Raw genomic sequence first — 16,618 nt, 5'->3', positions numbered from 1 at the left:
GTGTGTGTGTGTGTGTGTGTGTGTGCGCGTGTGTGAGTGTTAGACTCATACTAGGCTACTACCACCACTGTTTATTTATGTATTTAGTTATTCTAAGTGCAGATTATGGTATTTACTTGCTCTATAACGCTTTTGCGTGTAATCTAATAAAAAGGCCACATACGAACGTAATTTGTTAAGTTGGCTCCGCCTGCACGCTCACGTCAGGACCGGACCACGCGGCCATAGCGGCCGGGTTAATTATTATCCATATGTCACTACTCCGGAGCTCGGAGACCTATGCGCAGATTTGGGCGTTTGCCAGCGAGAGGCGGAGCAGGACTGAACTCTACGAACCCCTCGTGGAGAGCGGCCAGTCGGTGCCGGTTCAGCAGGACGGGGGACGCCACTCCCATCTGCACAAACACGGCGCGAGGCGCTGACCTCACAGCGCGGTCCCCAGGCCTCAAGACCCGAAGAGACAGGGAACCTCGGGAAACTCTTAAAAATGAGAATATTGTGAAAAGTGGAATTATTGCATTTTATTTTTTTAATTCAGGAGGGCACAAGCACCACCGGTCACAAGATCAACAAACCCGGAAACGTGACGTACAGAGCACACCGTGCCACACAATGCCCAACGTCACAGCCAGGTGCTGCAGGTAAGGCGCGGCACAGGTGCCAGTGACGCCAGAGCGGCTAGCGCTGACAGGAATTTCCGCCCCCTCGGGCCACCGTGGGAGGAGGGAGCAGTCGGCCCACTCAGCCCAGAAACACGTCCAGGAAATGAAATACCAGCTTCGGGATGTCAGGAATTCGGGACATTTCGCTCTGCTGCTTCCAGCAACGTGTGCAACTCTGAAAGCTTTTTATTGTTATATCTGTAATTAGAACATAATGTTAAGATTCCCATGACATTCTTTTGTCTGAAATACCACTCCAAATGATTATATAACTGGTGGTAGTAGAATAGTGGGGTAACACACTCGCCTACGAACCAGAAGACACAGGTTCAAACCCCACTTACTACCATCGTGTCCCTGAGCAGGACACTTAACCCTGAGTGTCTCCAGGGGGGGACTGTCCCTGTAACTACTGACTGTAAGCCGCTCTGGATAAGGGCATCTGGCAAAGGCCGTAAATGTAAATGATTAAAAAAAGGAAAAAGAGAATGAAGGCACAGGCTGTTTGGTATTCCCAGACGAGAAAAGCGAAAGCCCATCACGAAGCGAAGTGCAGCGCGGAAAAGTCCTGAAAGGGAGTTTAACCCAGAAATCAGAGACCAGCGCCGGGCCTGTATCAGATGGACTTTCCACTGTCAACAAAGCCTATTCCTGGCAAAACACCGGGGAGAGGAGGCCAGAGATAGAGAGGGGGCGCTCCGGGCTGCCAGTAACACATCCAGCAGCATGTGTTTTCAATCCTCTCCATTGTGATTTGCTGCTTAATGTTCCGATGGACAGAGAGGGAAAAAAAAAAAAAGAGAAAAGAAATAAATAAGGATCACACGCCTTGCTCTCCCCTCCTCTATCCCAGATTGCTGGAAATGACCTCAGCGCTGCCAGGAAGAGCAACGCTGGCTGTTCCCTGGAGCTGCTCGTGACGCGGTAGGGAGGAGGAATGGAGAGGAGGCGCTGGCAGTTCCAGCGTGGGCTGAGACCAGACTTTCAACAGCTGGAGACAGGCTCCGCTCGCCTCGACACACACACACACACACACACACACACACACACACACACACACACACACACACACACACACACACACACACACACACACACACACACACACACACACACACACACACACACACACACACACACAGAGCATGGAAACAGTCAAAGTAGATTACAAAAAATTATCATTACCAGTTGTAATAACCTGAGATGCATCAATTCCACATAATGAGCTTAGTTAGCTATTTATTTATTACCAATTGTTTTGAGAGAAAAGGCATTACAAATACTACTAATACTAGTAGTAATAATCATTTAAAAAAAAGGAAACGCATCTTAATTTATATTCAACAACTGGTTAAATAATGACAGCTAATATTAATTTTTTTTTTTTTTTTTTTTACATTTGATCCCACTTTGGGATGACCTGGAACAGAGATAGGGAGCAAGGCCTTCTCATCCAACATCAGTCCCTAACCTCTTCCGATAGCTGCAAACGGGGACCGTCTCATCATTTGGATGCAACGTCACCAACGCCCCGGTGCGTGTAACTCACGGTGACGACCCTCACTCACCATGGAGGATATATGTGGATCAGGTCCCCTGGCACGGGTCCCAGCTGGGTCACCGTGTCCCGGTTGAACAGCACCAGGCAGCGGTCGTCCCCTGGGTCCTGATGCCCGTCCACCAGCCGGGCACAGAGGGCAGCCTTCATGCCGCAGTCCTCCTGGACACTAAGCAAGCGGACCACCAGCACGCCGGGCTTTTCTGCCAGAGGGAATAATGTTATTTCATCCGTGTCATTTTTAATTCATATATAAAACAATTAAAAAACACCAGGCATTGGCAGATATGATCACTGCTGCTTTGTTTTAAATTTATTCAAACGTTTACAATGAAAAGCAGGTGGGTTTTGTATAGTGCATTTGCTTATATTATTATTCTGCTACGGCCAGCTGATGCATGCAAGTCATGGGGACGTTAGATGAATAGAAAATGTGTAAATACGCCGTTTCCACGGTTACTGAGCGAATATGAAGCGAGGTCCGAGCCGCTTGCTTTCACAGCTGTAAACATCGCAATGTGGGAAAGAGGTGGAGCTTTTTCAGGGCAAAACAAGAGAAGTCAAGCACAGAATGTGACTCATGGCCACGCTCAAGTGCGAGGGCACCCATCCAGCCAATAGGCAGCGGCCCGTTCGAATGACGGCGGTCCATGTCGACCCCAGGCACCGTAAATTCCAGCGCCAGCGGTTTTAAAACTGCAGGCAGGCGCCAACTTGACTCTGCAGTTTTCCTCCCCCGCCGCCTCCCCCAGGGCAGAGTTGGAGGGGAGCAGAGGTGCGGTACCGGGGACAAACCATCTCGCTCCTGCAGGGGAGATGGGGCCTGAAGATACGCCGCTGAGGAACACGCGGTGATTCATGGCGGTTGTGAGAGAGAGAGGGGCAGGTCCCTGCAGCGTCCTCGTCCCTGCGCCGTCAGAGACGCGCATGGTTCCTCAAACTTTCTCGTGAGTCAGTTCCTGACAGGGTCTGCGTCCCATCAGCCGCTGCTCGCATCCAGCGCTGGGGGAGATGTGTCTTACATAACAAAACTGCTGTGGGAAGTTAAAAAGTTCAACATGCAGCGAACATGTTACACCGGCCGAAATCTCCATTTATCATTTAAAACAAACAAAAAAAAAAGAATCAGAATGAACTGTTTTTCCAAATTTAGCAGTATAATCACGAACACCATCCCAGGTCATCGGGTGCAAGGAGAAGAGTCACAAACTCGCAGCTATTCACTTAGCGTGCATGCCTTTGGACAGTGGGAGGAAACCAGAGAACCTGGAGGAAACCCACAGCAGCAGGCAAAAAACCAGGACCCCCGATCTGAACGCGGACCCCCGACAGCGGCCATAACTTTCATGGGGAGTAGGCGCATCACAATACTGACATTTCAAATACTTACGCATGGTACTCCATACGATGTTCGATAGTACAAACACAGGAACTTCATATAAATAAAGAATATTTTTAGAATATCAAAAAAAAAAAAAGGTCAGAAATATGTATATTGTTCAAATTATACAAAATATTGTTCAAAGGGAGGAACTAACTGCCCACCCAGCCCTCAGATGATAAACTTTAATGATTTTATAAACCGGGCTTTAAAAGGGGGAGGAGCCTAGTCGCATGATTGACTGCTCTTTCACACCCTACTTCTTCATTCGGGTTGGTAGAAGGCCAGTGGTTAACACACCTGCCTATAAACCAGAAGACCGCAGAGTCCCAGGTTCAAAGCCCACTTACTACCATTGTGTCCCTGAGCAGGGGACAGTCCCTGTAACTACTGATTGTAAGGTGCTCTGCATAAGGGCGTCTGGCAAATGTGATGCTGTAAATGTAAATACGTCACACACCCAGTCATGGCGTCGCCTGGCAGTGCTTCAACATCGTAAACGTGGGACCACGCCCACTACCAGCACCAACGTGCAGATTATGAGAGATTTCGTTCGAGCCTTCTGATGGGGGAACTTTGGTCTGTAATAACGGTAAAGTACTGACTGACATGTAGGATCGGCGTTGGCCGGTGTGGATTTAAAGGTTTCATTGTGCCGTGTTGTGTACGTTATGATTTGTTTACACTGGCTGAGATTTGAGGCAGGTTTTGCCGAACAATATCTCAAATATGCAGGCTCGCATTTATGCGTCGCATAAAAGAGGCGAGACGCGTCACATTCTGACTTGCCCTAAATAAACGGCCTGATAAACATCTCATTGTTCCGCACTACTCCAAAACACACACACACACACACACACACACACCCACTTACCACTTTCCACCAGCAACCGTCAGCATGCGCCCCCCCATTCACAGCAGAACGTCCGATAACAGTGTGGAAAGAGGAAAAAAAAAAAGAAAAACAGAAAGGCATGTCGAGCATTTCCTGTCACCTCGACAGGTTAGTTCGTCCCATCGCTGGCCCCCGAGTCTTCATCATCATCATCATCGCCCACACACACTCCCCTCAGCCTTTCAAGCCCCTCTGTCAGTTATTCGGTGGAAGTGCGCCGCACACGGCGCCTCGGAGCGCCGGTTTACAGCTGGCTGAGCGTAATGAGCGTGGTGCAGTGAGCGGGGGAGAGGCAGGGGTCAGAGCGCAGGAAGAGTTTACATGTGTAGCGGCGGTGGAGTTTTCTGCGTTAGCATCAGTGCGGTTGCAGCAGGAAAAAGGCGACGGGGGAGGAACGGTGCCCATGAACAAAAAATTAACAGCAGCAACAATTCGAAAGGCCAGAATTCTACGTTGGTAGATTCTCACTGAAGGCATCAGAACTATGAATGAACACATGTGGAGTTCTGTACTTAACAAAAAGTGGAGACCTGGTCTCCACAGTCACCGGACCTGAACCCAGTCCAGATGGTTTGGGGTGAGCTGGACCAACAAGTGCTAAACACCTCTGGGAACTCCTTCAAGACTGTTGGAGAAGCATTTCAGGTGACGACCTCTTGAAGCTCATCGAGAGAATGCCAAGAGTGTGCAAAGCAGTAACCAGAGCAAAGAAATTAGAATATAAAACATGTTTTATATTTTTTGTTAAGTACAGAACTCCACATGTGTTCATTCATAGTTTTGATGCCTTCAGTGAGAATCTACCAACGTAAATGGTCATGAAGATAAAGAAAACACGTCGACTGGGAAGGTGTCCACAGGCCTGTACTGTACATATCTTTTAATAAAAAGAATGATATATCTTCCATCGTTCACATTCCCTGCTGCCTATCAAGCTTCATCTCAGGCTGCCACCAGAAGCGAGTGGTTTTAAACGCTGGTTCGAACCTGAAGCAAGAGCCACAGTAACAGGAAGAAAAGGGTGGTGCGGTACAGGTGGAGTTACCTGCTGTGGGAGCGGCGCCGGATGAAGCCTGGTGTCTCCAGAAGCTCACCGCCGAGCGCTGCCGGGCCTGCAGCCGGCTCAGGCGCTCCGCGAGGCCGCCCCTGAGGAACAGAGGTAGTCGGTGGGTGCGCTACGCGATGGAATTAGCGGACAACTAAGGCCTCGTTTACGCAGCCAGGTAAATGTGACCCAATTCGGATTTTTTGCGGATCTGTTCCATGACGGTGTAAACAGGACGCATGCATTTGGATATTTTGAGATCTTTCTCAGGCCTCGTTCACATGTGGAAATAAGTCAAGATATAAATTAGATATGTGCCAACGTGACTGTCATGTCATCAGGCAGATTGGATGGATTTTCCTCGGCATGGCGTTCTGTACACCATTAGAACTGCGACCATTTAGAACTTCTTGGCGGTTTAATGACGTCGTGTGGGAAAGCGGCAACCAAAAGTTAAGTGGCTTAAATCCAAATACACTGAGGTGAAAGACCAATGATAAAAGTGGTCATGGGCGAATCACATTCCCGTTTTACGACCAAACGGATGTTCCTCTAATAATTGCGCAGGCTGCAATAATCGCCCTTTTCCTCCTTCTCCGCCTCAAAATCATCGTATTATTTGGCGAATTTTGCATGAAGCATATTTGGCGTTCGTCCATCTTGGCTACTGTGTGGTGTAAACGAGTGAAGGGGATATGGATCACAATGAACAAAAACGTGTAAACAGAAGAATTGGGCATCAAGACCTGGCGTGTAAACGAGGCCGAACGATCCACAAATACACCGTAGTCAGCATTTAGTACGCACGCGCTGCCTTTTTACATTAAAAAAAGTGTTTTTTACAGTTTTCAAACAGAGATCTATAAAGATATTTTCACATTCGGCTACAGCTACAAGTGAACAAAAGTTCAATTAATTTCATAACATCAGATGAATAGCTGAATGATTTTTAGAAAGAAAAAAAAAAAACTAATCAAGATTTATTTGACAGATATTTAGATTGCGATTTTTTGCCAAGTCTGTTCGGCCTTCACCATACTGTGCGTATTAAAACCTGTAGCATAATCGAACGCCAAGATGGCTAGCATGCCACAAGTTGAGGGTGAAGGTCCTGGGCGTGGCTTTAACTTGGGACACGTGATTGGTGAGCAATGAGCATGACTGTCGGTCAAACATGGACGTCAACGGGGTGTCATTAACTTTCATGCCGCCTGTTGGATCCCCTCGCGCCCGGTGAGCGGCCGTGAAGTCCCTAGAACCGCGAAGGGGACAGAACGGTTTTCTCTGCCGCACGGCCCCTCGGACGGACTGATTCACGGTACGAACTCTTCCTGAACTCACTCCCCCCGCTCCGCCCGTTCGGCTGCATGCAGGCACCGTTCGGTGCCACCGCCACGACGTCACCCAGGCAGTCACCAACGGTACAGCCAACCAGTCATGCCTGTGCAGGCGTCTTCGCGCAGCAACCCCCGACGAGCAGAGTCTGATCAGATGCCAACCGATGGCACACGCCGGTTAGTTTGGTTTACGCTGGTTTGGCTCGTCACATTGACCAAAAATGTGTACGTTCCTGACCATAAACGGGCGATGACAGTGGACGTCACAAACGTGACCAAGCTTTAATTCCAGCGTTCTACATTTCCAGCATTTACCAGACGCCCTTATCCAGAGCAGCTTACAATCAGTAGTTACAGGGACAGTCCCCCCCTGGAGACACTCAGGGTTAAGTGTCCTGCTCAGGGACACGATGGTAGTAAGTGGGGTTCGAACCTGGGTCTTCTGGTTCGTAGGAGAGTGTGTTACCCCACCAGGCCACTACGCGCCTTGTATTTTCGTATTATTTGAGGGCCCTTGGTGCGGACGGTCCGTTTTACTTCCTTCTCGTCCACCGCTGCCAGTAACGGGCGTGATAAAGAGGACTGGAATGTCCTCTAAATTGAGGATGTCTAAAAGTGTATCTGGGCGCAGTTCCCAAGAATGTCTGTTAGAAGGCCTTGTCAGCAGTAATCGGCCGAGTGGAGGATGCTCCTCTGACCCACAGAATAGAGGCCTTCGCCCCAGACCCCCCAAAAAAAAGAAAGAAAGAAAGAACAGACTCCCTCACTTCCCCTTCTCATCTCTCGAACACTGTGGTCTTTTTCTGCTCCGTCCCGCCCTACTTCTGTTTCCTCCATGTTGTGGGTCCAGTGAGGAGCGAGGATTTAGCATGAAACGTTCCAGAGGGTGGCCACAGCCACCACCACCGTAACATCTACAGCTTCAGGGATCTTCAAGTGGACCAGTAGCATCACAATGGACACGTAATGTACACCATGACACTGGACTACATCCTGGACTTCTCCAACCTTATTATTATATTGTACAAATCATCACCAGCCCAGCACTGACACCACTTGCAGGCTCACTCTACCCTGGAAGGACGTCCCTCTCTCTATCACTCCTTCCCAACTTCTCTTCCCACCTTTTTCTCTCTATGTGGAGTTTTTGCTTGTGTGCAGAAGGGTCGAGTGTGTTGTGGTGTCAACTGTAGGGTTAAAGCCCCTTGAGACGTACTGTATGTGATTTTGGGCTAAATAAGAAATTAATGTTGTTGTCGTTACCCGTGTTCCCATTTTAATCTTCCTTTCGCAGCCACCAGGATGCAGTTTAGATTTAAGTTACCGATTATAACTGAAAAGGGGGGCACAAAGGGTGGTTTTTACGTCTCGAGACAGGGACTTCACGGCAGCTCACCGGATCCAACATGTGCCGTAAAATAAAAGACTGGCCCTTTTTTTGGGCCTTTTGGTCAGGAACCGAGTACACGGACATCTGACCCATCGGACGCCCCCACAAGCCTGGTCAGTGGCCCCCGTCGGGGTCCCTCCAGCCACTCCAAAAACCCGCGGCTGCCCTCTCAACCAATTCCAGGAGGCCTCTACCGTTCAAACTTCCTTCTCTTCCCGTGAGAATCCTCCGGCGTCCTGAGGCGCACGTCCGCCTGTCTCTGTGGCGTCTGCAGCATCGCTTGTGCAGCTCGAACCCAGTCGCTCAGCGACGGCCTGCTGGCCTCGGCAGACGGCGAGGGACAGGGGTCCAATCCGCCCGACGCCGTGGCAGTTCCAGTGGTCAGACAGTCTTCGTCGGACGGACAGTCTGAGATCTGGACCTCAGGAAGCTGCAGGAAATGCAGTTGTGGTTAACCGCAGTGGTGACCAGTAGAAAAACAAATCGAAACACACTAAAACGAAGCCCACGGTCGCACGGCTTCAGTGGGAACCACACAGAGCTTTATGTCACACTGATCTAAATAGTGCTGCAACTAATCCTTATTTTTTTAAAAAATCGATTAATCTGACTAGGATTTTTTTTTTTTTTTAATCAGATTTAAAAGCATTCATTTCCAACCCTTTATTCAGAAACAGAACTAGAATCTTTAGAAAGTGCACAAACATGTTGCTGGTTGAGCTATTATAATAAAATAAAATAAAAATGGACTAACACAAAAAAAAAAAAAACACACACACGTGCATGCTTTACATCTGCCATATATAAGTGCCAACTGAACAAAAAAGAAAACTAAAAAATATCAGACAACAATACAAATCAGAAAATGTAACAGGATTTGTTTGAATGTCAGAACTTTACACTACACTGCATATGCTTACTCTCTCTCACTCCCTTTGTTCAGATACATTGCAGAACAACAATGTGAGCATGTTCACATGAGGATCACTCAGGATCGCTCTCTGGGACGTAGAGGTAAGAAGTGACGTGATTGTCACTGTGAAACGTGTCCTCTGTATTTAACCATCACCCCTGGTGAGCAGTGGGCAGCCATGACAGGCGCCCGGGGAGCAGTGTGTGGGGACGGTGCTCAGTGGCACGTTGGCGTATCGGGAATCGAACCTTCTGCCGGCAACCTTCTGATTACGGGGCCGCCTCCTTAACCGCTGTCCCACTTGGCTGGGGACATCGTTCATTGATAGACTTCCACCACTGTTCTTCCTTGGCAAGGCTCTTTCTCCAAAGAGCGTGAGGACTCGCGCAAAAATCCACTTTCAAACAGCCACACAGTTCATTACGCGCTGCCAAATAATTTGGAGACAGCTGTGAAATACGAACTACAGGCACCTCACCTCACCTCCCCGGCTCGCCGTACTGCCGTCACGTGGGCGGAGAAATGGGCGGGTACAGACCAGGCGTCACACGTGGTCTGTTTTAGCGCGTGCAAAATAAAACACCTACGTGATGCGCGGACGTGCCGATCACGCGCACACACCACTGCTTGCTGCCCGCTTCCGCTGGGAGGGGCCTGTGCTTGGTGTCAGGTGACAGGCGTTAGGGCGGGCGAATTATGGCCCATCCGGCCCTGTCTGTTGAACTCTGCCAGCATCAGTGCGCGAGAGAGACCGAGTGTCTCCGCCTCGCGCGACACCACAAAACGTTTATGAAATTTGTTTCATAAACTCTTTTGGTCATCGATTTTTGCTGATTTAATCGATGATTGTTCAGCTTGGTCATGATCTGTGAAACTGAATATACAAATTCATCTTTTAAATGAGCAGAATTTCTTTCAGGGATTGTCAAACTCAAACTCAATTGATCAGTCATTACAGGAAGAAATCCCGCTTTAATATATAATATATATTCATGTAAAATATGTAAATAAAACCCCAAAACAGGAAATGAAAAGGAAAAAAAGCTCCTTCTGTGGTCAGTGTGAGCAAAGAAATGAAGAACAAAAATATAGCAACAAAAACCAATCTTCCAATGTCACACTTCGATGCAGACCACATTGCGGTCGGGGTCGAAAGAGGTACCAGGGCTGCACAATGAATTTTTAATTACGATCATTACGGCAAGAAAGTGTCGCTCATACGGGGTTGAAAAAGCGGTCAACACTAATAGATACACACACCACAGATATATACACACTAGACGTCACATTCAGCCTCTCAGCATGTGTCAGTATCGGCGTCGTATTTGGATTGGGTTCCAAGATCATTCAGTCACGCTTCTCTTGCCGGACTTTTGTGCCACACGGGGCAGTGGTGGCCTAGCGGTTAAGGAAGCGGCCCCGTAATTAGAAGGTTGCCGGTTCGAATCCCGATCCGCCAAGGTACCACTGAGGTCCCACTGTGCAAAGCACCGTCCCCACACACTGCTCCCCGGGCACCTGTCATGGTGCCCACTGCTCACCAAGGGTGATTGTTAAATGCAGACGACACATTTCACTGTGTGCACCGTGTGCTGTGCTGCTGTGTTTCAAAATGACAATCACTTCACTTTATCTTTACGTGCGGCTATAGTAATGAGCGAACTAATAGGTATTCATTCGCTCATTATTATTATAGTATTGTATAGGTCTACAAATCTATAGAAAACGCCTCTGTTTATGGACCTTATTAAATATTTTCATAGTGACATGCCTTCGGTCGTCTCTTACGCTAAAAAAAGTTGACAGGCTGGTTTTGTTATTAATTATACATAAAATAACGAATAATCGTGACTACAATATTGCTAAAAATGACCATTTTGACCGTAACCGTGCAGCCCTAAGAGGTCCTGTCCCCAACAACATGCAGACAGGACAGGACAGGACAGGACGGGCCACGGCTTTTAACGGCGGATGAGCAGGAGTGTCACAGAGCACAGATCTGCACGAAAGATCAAGGCCATTCAGATGACCTCAGATACGTCACTTACGAAGCTATGCATGCATAATCTTTCACATCCGATCCACCCGTCACCACCTGCCAGTCATGTGTGGACAGGAGCGCTCTTTTCATTCGAATGGACTCCAACGTCACAGTTCCCGCCACCGCCGAAGCAGCAGCAGCAGCAGCAGAACACGATGTTCCTGGCTCCGGCTCAACAATGTGTTTTGCCTGCAGCGACTGCAGATGAAGTGGAGCTGCACGTTCCCGCGGCGTGCGGAGTTTACGGCCGCGCCGGCCTGCCGACTCAGCGCGTTGCGCTCGCATTCTGCCCCGCCGCTCCGTTTCACCCACATCAACGCAAGCCCTCGCCGTGCCTTTCACACGAGGAGAAGCTGGTGCATTATGGGTACAATTCCTTTATTCAGCTGAATGTACCTTGAACTGTTTTAAAATATAAAACTTCCTGCAGCGCTACACAGATAAACTAACAGCGAAACAGGTCCAACAGGAAAACATCAAGACAGCCGTGAAACCGTGACGGAACTCGACAACGTGTTAAAACAGCACGATCAAACGTACAGGATTTAATTAACTCGTAAGATTCATTTCCGACCTCAGCCACGGTGACGTTCCAGCACATAACACCTTTGGGTTAATGACAGAGGTGTGAACCTTCACTGGTCTTGCAAGTTGACTCAATTACGATTATCACTGCCTCGATTATTGATGCGTAAGTTTTCTACATTGTCACATGATTTTTTCAAATACAAGTAAATCAGAAGGTTCGAATCCCGATCTGCCAAGGTGCCACTGAGGTGCCACTGAGCAAAGCACCGTCCCCACACACTGCTCCCCGGGCGCCTGTCATGGTGCCCACTGCTCACTCAGGGTGATGGTTAAATACAGAGGACACATTTCACCGTGTGCATCGTGTGCTGTGCTGCTGTGTATCACATGTGACAATCACTTCACTTTATTATTATTATTATTATTATTATTATTATCCTTGTGGACGCTTTGATTTGCTACAACGGCAGAAAGCGGCTGGTTCGGACATCCGTGGCGTCGCTGTGCGTACCATCAGGTTTGTGCTCGGCCGGAATAAAACACGCTCCCGGTACGCCAGTAATGTCGTGTTCTAGATCACTGGACACTCAGAGACTGTTAAGACAAGATTTTCTGGCGCTACCGCTTGATTCGGCCGCGTGAAAATGCGTACAGCACGGCGCACAGCAGCCGAAGTTCGACCAATTTCAACCTTGGTAGCAAAACTCCAACCCGGAGAGGAGCTGTACACAGGTCAGGCCGCCAGTCACTACCGGCACTATTCTTTACACCGCCACCAGAACACCAAGCAACGTCAGGACGATATCATTTGTTGTGTTCTGCATTGCATCGATGCAGAATCATTGGCGATTGCATCGTGATGCATCGATTATAAGATTAATTTCAACACCCCAGGCGATGAGGCAAAGTGCAGAGACCGCTTTCAATCCACCTGGCGGTTTAAATGTGGTCAAGAAGATCTGGTCTTACTGAAAGCCAGAGTTAGACCTCGATCGCTGATGCTCACAATGAATCACGTGAGTGCACTAAGAAGACGTTCGCAGGCTCTTCCACACACTGGCGAGGAACCGCTGTAGAAGCGAGCACCTCCGACACGGCGGGTGAAACGTGCCGAGTCCTTCGGCGGTGTCTGGTGGGTTCAGTAAGTCGGCTCTGGATTAGCTTGGTCACGATTCTGAAGTACAGACAGTAAGTACGGTACGTGACACTATTTCTGATAATTAAAGTTAAAGTGAAGTGATCGTCACATGTGATACACAGCAGCACAGCACACGGTGCACACAGTGAAATTTGTCCTCTGCATTTAACCCGTCACCCTGAGTGGGCAGTGGGCACCATGACAGTTGTAAGTCGCTCTGGATAAGGGCGTAAATGTAAATGACAGGCGCCCGGGGAGCAGTGTGCGGGGACGGTACTTTGCTCAGTGGCACCTTGGCGGATCGGGATTGGAACCGGCAACCTTCTGATTACGGGGCCGCTTCCTTAACCGCTAGGCCACCACTGCCCTAGAACGTGCACCGCTCCCAGAGGCACTGCAATACTGGGTCGATGCGTGGAGCGGATGGATCAAGCCCCTAAAAATCTGTTTAATATGTTGTCCCACGCTGGGGGACGTATCAGATATTAAACTGATAAGAACAGATACTACACTTGATCTTAGCCAAAAGGCCGAGAAGCGGTAATACAGGCGGAGGAAACAAACACAGAAGCCCACAGAATCTGACCTGACCAGTGCAGCTTTTTAAAAGCCCAGCTTCCTTCCACATGACGAGCGCTGTTCTCGGTTTCACTCCTCAGCACGTCCACGGTCTCCCTTCCGGTTATTAAAATCAAGTCACTCGGCGGTGGCGGCTGACAATTGCAAAAAAGTACAAGCGGCGAATCGTAAGGAAAGGAAGCGTACTACAGACTGGACGTTTGCGATCGCTAACCGATCATTTGCCGTGTGATCTCTAAAGCTATAAAAATGGAGCTCAAACCCGAATCGAACCCAAATACTTCCAGACGGTGCTCGTGCTTTTTACATTTTCTTGGCGCGTCATGTAAACCGTGTGTCCGCGAACCGGCAGATGTAAAATTGGACTTTAAAGTATTGATGCTAAATTTAAGTATGAATTAATACGTGAGAGTATTTTTTTATATTTAGTCTCTAGTCCTGCAGAGCCTGAAGATGAACAGGGAGGAGCTGGGGGACCGCACAGGACATCATAGCGACATTTTAGTTTGTTCAGTAACATCGCTGATGTTAAAACACGTACAGAGGAGGATTCTTTACAATCATTACGACAAATTTACCCTTTTGGAATTTTTCTTTGAAGGCGAATGGTAGTGGAATGCGAGTGGTAATGGGGTGGTAGTAGCCTAGCGGAAGACCCAGGTTCAAACCCCACTTACTACCATCGAGTCCCTGAGCAAGACACTTAACCCTGACTGTCTCCAGTGGGGGACTGTCCCTGTAACTGTCCCTCCAGGGGGGGACTGTCCCTGTCACTACTGACTGTAAGTCAGGGCGTCTGGTAAAAGCTGTAAATGAATCATACTGAGAATGGGAATATGCAGTGAGAGAGTGCCACCATCAGCACCTCCGCCATTGATCATTGATTATCAATCCATATGTTGAATAACGAAGACTCCAACCTCGCTTTCCAAAAACCAACACCGTTTTTGTAACGATCTGCAGTGTGTTCATGTAACCGAGTAAAAAGCGATAACCATCTCTCGACTCTGTAGACTGGAATGTCGTACCTTGCATTCCACTCTGGGAGGAAGTAGGTCATTATCGTATGGATCGGTGCCGGTGTAAAAAGGGGCGAGTCAGGGTTCCGATGATGTATACGCCGCCATTCATTCAGATATAGGATGTCTTACTTTTGGGCTCCCTTTACTTTTTCCAGCGGCGCATTATTTATGTACTCTACACTACTCACAAAAAGAAGACATCCTAGATCTGAATGAATGAAATATTCTTATTAAATACATTACATTCAACTATGTAAAGATCAATGACAAAAATCTCACAAAAATTATTCATGGAAATCAAACGTATGAACCGAGGCTGATCCAACTTTGATGTAATGTCCTTAAAACAAGTCGAAATGAGGCTCGGTGGTGGGTGTGGCCTCCACGTCCCTGTATGACCTCCCTACAACAACGCCTGGGCATGGTCCTCATAAGGTGGTCTCCTGAGGGATCTCCTCCCAGACCTGGACCAGTCTGTGGCGCAACGTGGTGTTGGTAGATGTGCTCAGTTTGGGAACGGCCGGGCCAGTCCATAGCACCAATGCCTTTGTCTTGCACGAACTGCTGACACACTCCAGTTCTAGCATTAGGAGGAACCTATGGCCAGCCTACGATCAACCAGGTGTCACAACGGGTCTGAGGATCTCATCTCGGTACCTAATGGCAGTCGGGCTACCTCTGGTGAGCATATGGATGGCTGTGCGACCCCCCCAAAGAAATGCCACCCCGCACCATCACTCACCCACGACCAAAACGGTCATACTGGAGAACGTTCTCTACGGCATTCCCAGACTCCGTCACGCCTGTCACGTGTGCTCAGTGTGAGCCAGTGGCGAATTTGCCAATCGTGGCGTTCTCTGGCACACGCCAAACGTGCTGCACGGTGTTGGGCTGTAAGCACAACCCCCACCTATGGACGTCGGGCCCTCACGGCACCCTCACGGAGTCCGTTTCACGAAGCCACCTACGGCCGGAATCACACGCTGTGTTGAGCGCGTTGCATTATGGATCTTCTTACGTGGGTGCTGGGCAGGACCCACGTCACCAGGCTGAACAGGACGTTCCGTCGCTTTTGGATGACAGCAGCACTTTTATAACAAGCCTCTGTGGATGCAGCACTCTCACTTCCCCACAAAAAGAGAAGTGTGTAAACCGGGCCCCTGCCGTGCCAAACCCGATCCCATCCAAACCTGGACACCAGCGGACGGGAGCGCGCAAAAGACGTCCTGTCTGGACACTCAGGCTCAAAAAGTTACTGCAAACTGCAGGAGCATTTAGTAAAAGGACCAAAAACCGCTGAGGTCACGTTACGACTCTGTTAACGGGGTGCCCCAAGTCACCTTCATTCTCTCCTGACACCAGGCGGAGCAGCTGTGACAGGGATTATTATTATTATACTTTATTAGGGAACAAGGACGGCACGAGCCACAACGACATGCCGAAAATACTTAAGGAACGTGCATGTCAGTCTGAACAATGTTAAAAAGGTCGGATAAGCGTTAACGTGCCTCGGTTTGGGATCTCGGGTTGAAAATCCAAACAATATTTAGGCCAAAGGATTTCTCCCAAACTCAACAAACGTTCATCAGAATCGTCGATGAGCCCATTTATGCAGTGGGACACGTCAATAGATCATTACAACGTTAAAATAATTCAAAAACCCGATGTGGGAGAGCAGCGTAATGAAGGTAAATAGACATTAACGGAACGATTTTCGCCCCAGAGTGAACACTGGTTAGAGAATTCGAACGGCCCCAGTCGCTCATGTTCCATACTTGGCCGTGGAGGCAGGATTGTGGAGCGAGCAGGTATCTGGCTGGGGGAGGGGCTTTGCTTTCTCGCCAGGATCAGGTGAAGAACCCGAAGAGTCTAGATCTAGTGTCAAAAGGGTAAAACGGTTCCAGCAACAACAGTGTCTATAAATGAAGTGAAAGTGAAGCGATTGTCATCGTGAGACACTGCAGCACAGCACACGGTGACACAGTGAAACGTGTCCTCTGCATTTAACCGTCACCCTTGGTGAGCAGTGGGCACCATGACAGGCGCCCGGGGACCATGATTTGCTCAGTGGCACATTGGCGGCTCGGGATTCGAACCGCTTCCTCACCCGCCAGGTCACCACTGCCCCA

General features: G+C 48.9%; 1 protein-coding gene, 1 long non-coding RNA gene and 1 pseudogene across 2 annotated transcripts in view; 1 reads left to right on the top strand and 2 right to left on the bottom strand.

Annotated features, from left to right (window-relative positions):
• spidr (scaffold protein involved in DNA repair) overlaps positions 1 to 16,618 on the bottom strand; it is a 39,191-nt gene that overhangs the window by 20,488 nt on the left and 2,085 nt on the right. The window contains exons 6-8 of the mRNA XM_028975297.1: positions 8,463 to 8,698; positions 5,542 to 5,642; positions 2,231 to 2,423 (exon numbers count right to left, since the gene is read on the bottom strand). Coding sequence (XP_028831130.1) covers positions 2,231 to 2,423; positions 5,542 to 5,642; positions 8,463 to 8,698 — 530 coding nt within the window. The remainder of the gene's footprint in view (positions 1 to 2,230; positions 2,424 to 5,541; positions 5,643 to 8,462; positions 8,699 to 16,618) is intronic.
• Positions 233 to 2,511, top strand: LOC114787652 (uncharacterized). The gene is made up of 2 exons (XR_003749430.1): positions 233 to 1,586; positions 2,092 to 2,511. It is a non-coding gene; the product is annotated as an uncharacterized LOC114787652 (long non-coding RNA).
• On the bottom strand, positions 13,258 to 13,430 carry LOC114789409 (uncharacterized; annotated as a pseudogene).

Source organism: Denticeps clupeoides, chromosome 4 (assembly GCF_900700375.1).
Source record: "Denticeps clupeoides chromosome 4, fDenClu1.1, whole genome shotgun sequence".
In the NCBI taxonomy this organism is placed as follows: Eukaryota; Metazoa; Chordata; class Actinopteri; order Clupeiformes; family Denticipitidae; genus Denticeps; species Denticeps clupeoides.
The sequence above is the reverse complement of the archived record's forward strand: the minus strand, read 5'-3'. Positions and strand labels throughout refer to the sequence as shown.